The sequence below is a fragment of the Quercus robur genome, chromosome 1, assembly GCF_932294415.1.
Source record: "Quercus robur chromosome 1, dhQueRobu3.1, whole genome shotgun sequence".
NCBI lineage: Eukaryota > Viridiplantae > Streptophyta > Magnoliopsida > Fagales > Fagaceae > Quercus > Quercus robur.
In genome coordinates this window covers 27,879,228-27,890,474 of record NC_065534.1, presented here as the reverse complement: position 1 = coordinate 27,890,474, position 11,247 = coordinate 27,879,228, and the positions used below count along the sequence as shown (strand labels likewise).

Sequence of the window (11,247 nt, the reverse complement as noted above, 5' to 3'; positions counted from 1 at the left end):
TCTCATCTCACTGCCTGTCGAACTTCTGGGACCTCTACAACCTCCGACATTTGGTCCGACGATGGTGTAGAACCACCCACACCTTCTTTTTCTTGTACGGTGAACTCACCGTTACCCTTAAAGACGTGGCCAATCAGTTACTTCTACCTATTCTCGGTGATGCCGATCCTGCTACTCTAGAGTTTTCTCCGGAAGAAGAGGCTATTGAGGCCGAACTGAGGAAGAGGATGGCCGGAAACACCAAACTGTCATACTGGGTTAGTTCTTCTTCTAAGTTTTCTATAGCTGCCTGCCACGTGGCTTTTTTGTTGCGTTTTGGCTTTGTAAATTTGCTTTTTGGTCCCACCCCCACTATGCCATAAAGTCTTTGTACTTTCGTTTGGCCATCAAAATATCTGCTGGGGTGAGCTTGCCGTTGGCCCCCATGTTCTTGGGGCATCTGTATGTCCAATTAGACATCCTGCGTAGTGACGAGAGTCAGGCGGGATCCTGCCATATAGTTACCTCTTTCGTCTACTGTACCATACTGCAGCAGTTGTTATTTGAGCGTTGTGCTCAATACTTAGCAAAGTGTAGACCTGCTCATTTTGCTAGAGATAAGTACCAACCATGTCCGAGGATAATCACTGACTTTTACAGTAGGTTTGAGTCTGATTTTCCGCTTGCTTTCCGTTGGTCTGGCTTGAAACCCATTGGTTATTCTGTTGTTGAGTCTTTTGATGAGGGTGTCGGTTTTTCTTGGAGGGCTTATAGAAATTTGGGTGCAAATTATACTTGCATAGATTCTGTCATGGGTTCGTTTGCTGATACTGTTGGGAATACTACTCCCTTAGCCGGTTTTGATGAAACAGGGATCACTTATCTGGCTGCCACTAATGCCAGATGGCTGCCTTACTCAGCCGACGAAGGCATTAGGTTCGTTCACTATCCTACTAATCGAGTAAGAAGGCAGTTTGGGTTAGATCAGGATATCCCTGATGACATTTCCTTCCTTATGGAATCTCCTACTTCGGTTCGCCATTTTCTGCGGCATACTGCCTTTGAATTTTGGAGGTAGCGTTTCAGTGCAGTTACAGTTCCCGGTTCACTAAGGAAGGGCCTCTGTACTCCTCTCATGCATGGTTATTAGCAAGCGATGATGACTACATTCGAGGATGAGCTAATGGGTAGCCGCGGCTTCTCTCTTATTCCCCCTGATGGGCTCGGTATGGTCATCTCGGTTAACCCTCGCTTACTTCTTCTCTCCAAATCTACTGTGGCTTATGCCAGAAGACAGAACCGTTCAGCCATCTTCGAATGAGATGCAGAGAAAGAGAGATAGTACTGGCATGCTAGCGACTATCCTCCCGGTTGGGAGAAAAAGGTCAAAGTAATAAACATTTCTGTATCGAATAAGAAAGCTCTTGCCAAGCCTAAATCTGCCGGCAAATCCAAGCCCGCCACCCCACTGCCACCTACAGGTGCTTCCCTAGCCAGCAGAACCCGAGACAGCAAAAGGAAGACAACCCCCTATCCTGTGTCTGCTACTAAGCAGAAGGTAAGTTACCCTTTTTTTTTTATAGAAAATACCTCTTAACTTTTCTTGCGGCTAACCTTGTTGATTTCCTCTTCCTTCTTTCTTTTAGTCTAAGTATAAGGAGGACTCGTCAGTTACCCGCCTTATTCTGCTTGATGAGCCCGAATCTGAGATACGTCTCATTTCTTTACTTCTCTCTTTTTTTTTTTCTTTTTCTTTTTGCACGTGTTCCCTCTGCTATATGTCTTTTGTTTGCCTCACATTGTTAATAATTCCTTTGGTCTTCACATTAGTATCTATATTCACCTTCTTCCCCCTTTTTTTTTTAGGAGGAGCCCGAACCTTTATCCGTATATCGCCCTACTACCGAGGAGGAGGGCTTTTTCGATGGAGCCGATGTGGCATTCGCAACACCCTTTCCCTCTATTGCTGCGCATAAGGCTCCTGCCAAAGCTCCCACCCCCTTTGCCAAGCTGGTACCCAAAGAAGAGGGACTCATGCCGAAGGGATTGGTGAGACTACACCTCTGCCCGTCGAGACACCTGTTCCTCCAAAGAGAGCCATTTCTCCTGCTGGCGTCCAGACCAAGACCGCTCCCTCTGTTCTGCCGCTTGTTATTTCCACCAGTGACCCTTTTGCAGTTATCTCCCAGGCTATAAAGGGTGGTGCTTCTCTTGTTGTTACTCTTTCCTCCATTCCTGGTTTAGCTACACGTGGTCCTGATACGGATTTATCCTCTAAGGGGTCCGATGACATCCTTGAGGATCCTGATGATGCGCCTATCCTGAAGAAAAGGATTTCTGATTCCGATGAAGAGGAGAGTGCTTCACCCGAGCCTGACTTTATGGGTATGTATCTTTTCTCCCACTTTTTTTTTTTTATTATGCGTACTTGCGTTTCATTTATACGCCTATTTCCCTGCTTGCAGAGACTTTTGAGGGGCTAGGAGTCGCAGCAGGCGTAGGAATGCCTGCTGCCATACCCGTAGCGCATGTTCCTGTCACACCTTCAGCACCCTTTTCAGCCGTAACTACTACACTTGCTTCTGCTGTATCTACAGTACTTGTTTCCGCTACACCCGCAGCCTTCATTCCTGGTAGCTTTGGCAAGTTTCCTTTCCCCTATATCATATTTTTTTTTTTTTGTAAATCTTTTCTTCCCAGACCATGGCTTCTCATTTTGCTTGCGTTATTTCTTTATAGGTTCGCTTCCCACTGCCCCTTCACAGTTTGAGGTGGATAGCAGTTCCGTCGCCGTCCCAGACCCTGCGAATGATGCTGCAACCTTCTTTGCCCGCTTTGACTAGCCAGAGATTAATGACCTTGGCCCGGCAAACTTCTAGGCTTCCGATCCTCCTTACGTGGATTTTTATGGTTTCCGAGTTCCCGAAAATTGCGTTTCTCACTTGGTGATGATCTACAGTAGCCGTGGCAATTTTATGCAAGAATTCCGTCTTGGCCGTTCTGCTAGGGAGTATTTCTTGAAGATGTTGGGATGCGTGCTGAATGACATTGAGCACAACTTTGTTAATTCCGTCTCTGCTGAGAGGATCCTTCAATGGAGGGCCATGATTCAGGAGCTTATCAGCGTGGGTTTTGGTGTGGGGTTTGTTCTAGATCACCTCTGTGAGGTTGCCTGAGCCCTTTTTATGAGGAGAGTTCAGCCAGCCGTTGACGCTATAGACACCCGGATCGAGATTCTGAAGAAGGAGATGGTGGATTTGGAGGGTCGTCGCGAGCACCTTCTTTCTGGCGTAGGTGGGCCCAGTCGTTTTGGAGACCAGACTCTCATTTTCGGACTCCATTGATGATAACGCAGTTCCCTTCCCCTTTTCTTTGCTTCCCTGCTTTTGTTATGTCACCCAGAACACTTATATGTTTCCTATAGTATTTATTTGGCGTGTGTTTGCCACAATTTGGGTTTGTAATCATGATGCTACACTTTGCTATTGCTTTTACTATTGCTATGACATGGTTTTAATACTTCGTACTTTTTTTTTTCATTACATATTCATGAAAGCACGTTACAATTTTTTTCTGTGACATAATCACTTGAAGGAAGAAAAAAAAGAAGTGAAGGAAACATAAAAGTTTTTAGCAAAAGAAAATGGACAACCACATAACTTTTTTTTCCTAGGCATAATAACGTTTCAGCCATTTCCCATTGATGGGATCCATTAAATCTCTGCCATCCATTTGAGTTAGGCGGTAATACCCACTTTGATGTGCTTCCCTTATCACGAGGGGTCCCTCCCACTTTGGTACAAACTTAGATGGTCCTGCCAGGCCTCGCCTGACATAGTCTGCCACCTTTAGCACAAGTTGTCCTTCTACAAACACTCTTTCCTTGGTCATCCTGCATAGGTTTCAGTCATCTTTTGTCTGTATCTTCGACTGCATTCTTGGGTCTTTTCTCTCTTTTCATCAAGCCCTTCTAGGTCTTCGCACCTTTCTGCCGCAAAGATTTCTTCCTCCTTTTCCTTTTCTCGCGTCTGCATGACCCTCAGGGACGATGTCATTATTTCTGCCGGGCTTACTACCTCAGTTCCGTAGACTAAGGAAAAGGGTGAAAAGCCCCTGGCTGACTTTGGTAATTTTCTATAAGCTCAGAGAGCATCTAGCAGGTGCGTCGTCCATTCTCCCGTATACTCTTGGCTCATTTTACTGATAATCTTGATGAGAGTTTTGTTCGTTGCCTCTGCTTGCCCATTCCCTTGAGGATAATAAGGTGATGACCGGTGATGCTTGACTTGGTAGAACTCTAGCATCTTTCTTACGTCACTATTGACAAATGGTATGCCATTGTTACTGATGATCCTGTGAGGTACCCCAAACCTTACAATTATATTTTCTTTGATGAAATTTGCCACTACTTCTCTCGTGGCCTTACGGAGTGCCCACTTAGTGAAATACTTTGTAGCCACTAGTATCCATATGTATCCACGTGATGGTGGATTAACTGGCCTTACTAAATCTAGCCCCCAAGTGTGGAAGGGCCATGGGGTGACCATGCTATGTAATTTTTGCGGATGGATATGAATCAAGTTGGCTTATACTTGACAACTGTGACACTTTTTTACAAATTTTGCCGCATCTCTTTTCATGGTTAGCCAGTAGTAGCCCATTTGCAGCAGACATCTGTAAAACTTTTTCTTCCCCTGGTATTCACCACATTCCCCTTAATGTACTTCTTTTATCATTTCTTTCGTTTCTTCAGGGCCCAAACACCTCAAAGGGTCCCCATCATATCCTTTTTTGAAAAGGACCATTTTATGCAGGAAGTAACGTGTTGCCAACCTCTTAAGCTTGTATCTTTCACTGTGCTTTTGTGGCAGGATGCTTTCTGTTAGGTACTGCATGAAAGGGCTCCTCCAGTCCTCGTTGACGAACACAGCGTAGCTTTCCTCCTTGTCTGCCGCAAGCTGGCAACACTGGGTTTGGACTTGATCTGCATCTTTACCCATACTTAGCCAATAGAAGCCTGCCCTTTGAAGTCTTCAGTAAAGGCTGACTTCCCCGCAGGACCCGCAAGTCTTGTCGTGTACTTCTTTCAATTTTCTCTAGGCTTCCTCTTGCCCCACACATCTGGACAAGACCCCACCTGGCATCCTGCGGTATAGCCCTTCTCCCACCAAGGTGTAATCTTTTAGTATTTTTAATTCCGCAGCATCTTCTCCTTTTATCAAGACTTCCCTTATGGGGATTCGCCAATCCCCTTCGCCCTGTTCCTCACGGAACTTTTCCTTCAACACCTCAATGATGGACTCCTCCCTTTTGCTGACTTCTATCCTGATGTTATCCCCTTCGAAGATTATTTGCGATCCTAGTGCAGCTAATGCGTTTGCAAATTGGTTTTTGTTTCTCGGAGAATGCTCTATTTCGAAGGTTGAGAATTTTTCTTCCATCCTCTGGGCCATCGCTCTGTATGGGGCTCGGCTGGGCTCTTTTAAGGAAAAGCTTCCCTTGGCCTGACAGACAACCAAGTTCGAATCTCCCAATACCCTCAAATGTTTAACTCTTATTTGGAGAGCCGTGGCGAGCCCGGTTAAGTAGGCTTCGTACTCCGCCGTGTTGTTTGAACAGGGGAATTCTAGCTTGAATGATAGCGCCACTGCCTTGTCTTTTTCATGATACAAAACTACTCCTACCCCTCCAGACTGGATAGTAGAAGACCCATCAAATTTCATTACCCACTGTTCTCCGACTTCTTTTGCCACGGCTACTTCCTATGGAACTTCATCATCCAGCGGGAATTCTTCCTCTCCTGGAAATTGTGCTAATAGATCTGCTATAGCCTGACTTTTCACCACCCTAGGTGTCCCTATTCTTAAGTCGTACTGTGACAGTTGTAGCAACCATTGGGATATCCTGCCAAAGAGGATCGGTTGTTGTAACAAAGTTTTAATGGCATGAGATTTAGTCATCAGCCATACTTCATAGGCCAAGAAATAATGACATAACCTCTACGAAGCATATACAATGGCCAGACACGTACTTTCTGCCCTTGGATAACGAGTCTCTGCATCTTTTAAAGCGCGACTGATGTAGTACACTGGCTGCTCAACCTTACCTCCATCCTCCTGGGTGATTAACGCACCAATGGCATACGAGTTGGTGGCCAAATAAAGTAGCAATGGTTTTTTGTGGATAGGGGCTTACACCGTGGGGAGGTTCATCATTATTTGTTGTAGCCTTTTGAAGGCCGTTTTCTGCACTTCCCCCTACTCAAAACTTTGCCCCTTCTTGAGCAATTTGGTGAAGGCAGAAGTGATTGATGCCAATCCAGGGATGAATCTCCGGATATATGAGACTTTTCCTAAGAAACTCTTCAACTCTTTTACCGTGGCCGGAGGTCTCATAGTTGCTATGGCCGTGGCTTTGGCCGAGTCCACGTCTATCCCCATGCTGTGAACCAAGAAACCCAGGAATTTTCTAGAGGACACCCCAAATGTGCACTTGAGGGGATTCATTCTTAACTTAAAAGCTCTGCATCTTTCAAATACCCTTTTTAACACGCAAAAGTGTTCTTCTATCCTCCTTGATTTAACCACTATGTTATCTACATAGTCCTCTAGCTCCTTGTGCATCATATTGTGAAATATGGCCGTCATTGCTCGTTGATAAGTTACGTCTGCATTCTTTAACCCAAAGGACATCACAGTGTAGTAAAAATTGCCCATGGGTGTTCTGAAAGCAATTTTCTCTACATCCTTTGGTGCCATCCTGATCTGATTGTATCCGCTGAAACCATCCATGAACGAAAACATGGCGCTTCCTATCGTGGAATCTATTAGTAAATCCATGTTTGGTAATGGGAACTTGTCCTTTGGACAGACTTTGTTGAGATTTCTGAAGTCTACACCGCATCTTATCTGACCGTTCTTCTTCTTTACTGGTACTATGTTGGATAGCCAGCGAGGATGTTGGATAGGCCTGATGAATCCTGCGGCCAACAATTTCTACACCTCTTTGACTATCTACCTTCTATTTCTGTGTGAAATATCTTGGCAGGCTGGGCCACTAGCTTGGCCTCTGGGTCTACATTCAATGTATGCACGACTAGCCCGGGATCCAGTCCTAGCATTTCACTGTAGTCCCAAGCGAAAACGTCTTTGAATTCTTTCAATAGCAGTATCAGTTCTGACTTTTCTTTTTCTGTCAGGCTTGCACTAATTGAGATAGGCCTCGGTTTTTGTGAATCAGACCCTAGGTCAACTTCTTCCAATTCTTCCTCTGCTACAACCTGTGTGTCCTTTTCTGCCGCAACTTTCCCATCCTTTTCTTCTTCTTTTTCCAAACTTTCTTGAGTGACACAACACGCCAAACTCCCGTGTTGCCCTTCTTGGGTGGGGCCCGCTTGCATCTCACTCGTGGGCCCCCCGCACCTTCATAATTTGTACACGATTCTACCATCAAGGCCTCAGACCCTGATGCACTAGGGTGTGTCGTTTGGCTTTGCAGCAAGCGCTTCTTTTCTTTTCTTCTTTCCTGCCAATAGCTCCCTTAGATCGGGTTCTGGGTCACCTTGGACATCTTCCCATCTAGGCACGAAGGTACCTCGCGGCTTTGAAACCGAGCTTTTCCTCGGATGGAGCCTATTAGTCGTAAAACATGGTTTCCATTAAGTGAGCTTTTGCTTGCTTAAATGGCGAGAGGTTTGTAGCTATACGTATCATCCTACCATTCAACCTTCCTTTCACACATTGATGATAGGTGGATAGGACCAGTCGATGTTTGTGTAGCCAGGGCCTTCCCAAAAGCACATGATAGGATACTTCCGTTCTGACCACATGAAAACGAGCTAAAGAAGCTATAGGACCTACTTTCAACAACAACTGAATGTGGCCTGCGGTGTACTCGCCTCTTCTGCCGAACCCCGTTACTTCCATCGGGCATCCTTGGATTTTTCTTTCTGAAATTTCTGCTGCTTGTAAGGTGCTCAACGGAATGAGGTTTACAGAAGCACCTGTATCAACCAAGGTCCTCTTGATGGGGATTTGATTTATGGATGCTGCCAAATAGAGAGGCCTCCTGTGATCCGGGTGTCCCACCTCCATGTTCTCACTGCTAAACGTGATATCTGTAGATTCCTGTAGGAGGGCTCTGTCTTTTGGCATTTCTGCTGATAAGCACTTTCTCCCTACCCCGGAGGCGATACTCACCAAAGCCTCTGTGGCTATCTTTCTTTCCTTTGCTGTGAGTTTCAACTAGTCAAACAAATTTTTGAACTTGGCACTCTGCTGTAGAGTGGTAATCGTCGCGGCAGGCAAGGCCAAGTTTTCTTTCTCGTCTTCCCCCAGGTCTGCGCATATTACCACTGCTGCTATACCCTTTCCCTTGTGGTTCGGGAGTGAGTTTCTTTGGACTTCCTGCTGGGTTAACTCAAATGTGCCTTCTTTAATCCTGCGGTGCACCAATCTTCAAAGTGCCTAGCATTTTGCGGTGGGATGTTGTACATAGTTGTGCAGGCGACAGAAGCGAGGATCTCTTCTTTCTTCTTCCGTAGGCTCTCTGGAAACTTGGTTGGGTTTAAAGATCCCGTCCGCTATCCATTTGTTTAGCAGCACATCCAGCTTCTTAGGAGTACACAGTATGGGTGGGGGCATATTGTACTCCCTTCCTTTTGTTTTCCTTCTCCGCTCTCAAGTGGACACCCCCATAGCCTGCGGGGCGTTTCTTTTATCTGAACTGGGTTTTACGGACTGAGCCGTCTTTCTAGCTTTTTGCAACAGCTTTGCAAACTAGGAAATTTCTAGATTTTCCAAGACTGCTCTGAATTCCTAAATCATGTTAGTCATGCACATTTCTACTAAGGTCCTCTCTTCACAATGATCATAGCAGTCAAGTGTTATGTCCTTGAACCGCTTGATGTATTCCATCAAATCCTCGCCATTCCTTTGCTTGGTCGCTTGCAGGGTTGCGAGCGTTACTGTTTCCTCTCCATGAAAGTACTTAGTGCAAAATACATCCACCATGTCATCCCAAGTTGGGATCGATCCTGGTTTTGAGCCGATGTACCAGGTGTATGCCCGGTCACACAGTGACTTTGAAAATTCCTGCAGACATAGATCTTCGTCTGCTGCGTAAGGGCCAAGGGTACCAATGAATTTGCTCACGTGCTTGACTGCACTTCCTTTCCTGCCATCGTATTGTGCAAAGGCCCTTGGCTCATACCTCTCGGGGTATAGTTTGTTGAGTACTTTTAAAGGGTAAGGAGGCCTTCGTGCGTAAAATCTCTCCTTTGGTGTTCTGGCTCTCTCTTGTTCCAAGAGAGCCTCTACTTTAGCCATAGTAATGAAGCGCTGTTCTGCATTCCGTGGGATACCTCCCGCTAGTGTCTCTTCTCTGTCTGCTGCATGCTCTAGGTCATGCTGGCTGTCTTTCTCCTTTGTCTTGTCTGCTTTTAGTTGACGGATCTCTTTCATCATTTGTTGCTGCGAGTGCTGCAGCGATTGCAATACTTTAATGAAAGTGTTGACATTGTCCGTGGGACTCTTGGCTGCGGCTAAGGATCAGCCCCCGTTCTGTTAGCACCTTTTGTTTGGTTAGGTTACTGCTAGTGGGGCGTTGTTGACCTGGATTCTACTTGCGAGGGTATGGCACTCATATTCCGTGTCGTCCTAGACTTTGGTGGCATTATTTGCGAGGGGCTTTGTTCTTTTTTTCTTTTACCCCTATCTGCTTCCCAACTCCCCAGTGAAGTTGCCAATTGTAAGGTGGTGGGCTGTGCTAGTGGTGTTGGGCTGCCTCCTGCTGCACTAAGCCCAAATTTTCTGGATAAGAGAGTTGGGATCGGTCCAGCTTCAACTTAAATTGGTTCGACTTGTGCGCAAACTAGGCCAGATCTGTCAGGAACGTGTTCACGGCAGGCGAAACTGTTTCAGGCAAATTGTAGCAGACAAACATAATAATAATAAAATAAACAAAAAATATCTAGCCATCAAGTGGGGAAATGACCGAACAACCCTTGAACTCAATTACAACAGCAATATTAATCATTTTCTTTGTGGAAGGGAAAAAACATAACAGAAGAAATCAAATATTAATACACATGGGTTAGTCAGAATATTAGGGAAATCAACCAAAATCCAGTCCGCGGGAGCAGAGCCACAAAGGGGAGAATGTTCCTTCTCAACGCAGTCAATCTCTAAAGAAAGAGTCCTGCCATGGAGATTAACCGCCCTGAGGGAAACGGGTCTGAGTGGTTTTTCTGCACAGATGCTTTGAGTTTTTCACAGAGGGCCGGATTTCATGAGGGAGAGAAGGCACCAATCTACCAGTGCATGCCTACCTTTCTAATTCTCACTTTTTCTTTCTTTCTTGTGGTTTTCTTTCTTTCTTTTTCCACTCGCTTCTTGGCTATTTCTTTTTAAGTTTTCTATCTCTTAGTCGATGTTCCCGTCGTTCCTTCCTCCCTTTTTCTGTTCACGGCAAGACCTTCCTTTTATAGTGTCTGCCGTGACCAGATTTTACTGTTTTAGCCCTTAACTCCCTTTGTCTGGTCTGGGTGTACTGGCCGACCATCATTGTTCCGTCTGTGTCTCATCCTCCCATCACCAGACAAGGAAGAGTATTTTGTTTGCTAGTCTGCCGTGGCACCCTTCCCTGCTACGGTTTGGATTATTTCTCTCTCCCTATCCCTCATGGCATGCACCTAATGGTTCCAACTCAACTTGCCTCTTTTGGGTAGTAAGCCATCCCAGCAGGACACCTCCCTGAAAGAGCCTGAGCCGGAACCTTCAAAATAGATTTTTCTCCTCTCCCCACCACCAAACCATGCCCTTTGAATCTCTGGCCACCCGACCTCACCATGCTCTGTATTGGCTGGTACAGGCTACTGGTGCTTAGGCCTTGTGCGTGCCTTCATTCCATATGTTTCCAAAATCTGCCTGCTGCCCATTCATTTGCCGTGGTCTGGAGGCTCATCGTCCGTGTTTTTTGACATTTTATGTGAGCTGCTTTTTGTTTTCCCGCTCCTCTCAAGAGCTGGGCTTTATTTGATGATGGACTTTACATTTCTTTGGCCCACCCCTTGGTCCCCCTTATTTCTTGCGATATTGTTCTATTATTCCTACTGTAATGATTTAATCCTACTGGGTCTCTTTAGGCCAGCCGTTTACTTTCTTTCCCCAGTGGCTTGGTATGGCCACTAGTTTTTTCAGTCTTCTGTTTGTACTTTTTTCCCCTTTTATATATATCACTGTACATCCAGTGTTTTTGCGCTGTACATCT

The 11,247-nt window shown here is 45.6% G+C and overlaps 1 protein-coding gene across 1 annotated transcript; it reads right to left on the bottom strand.

Moving 5' to 3' along the window:
* Positions 1-5,075: 5,075 nt before the first annotated feature.
* LOC126696044 (uncharacterized) lies at positions 5,076-5,702 on the bottom strand. Its single transcript, XM_050392851.1, has one exon. It carries the CDS (start codon positions 5,700-5,702, stop codon positions 5,076-5,078), a length of 627 nt encoding a protein of 208 aa, XP_050248808.1.
* Between the last annotated feature and the right edge of the window lie 5,545 nt (positions 5,703-11,247).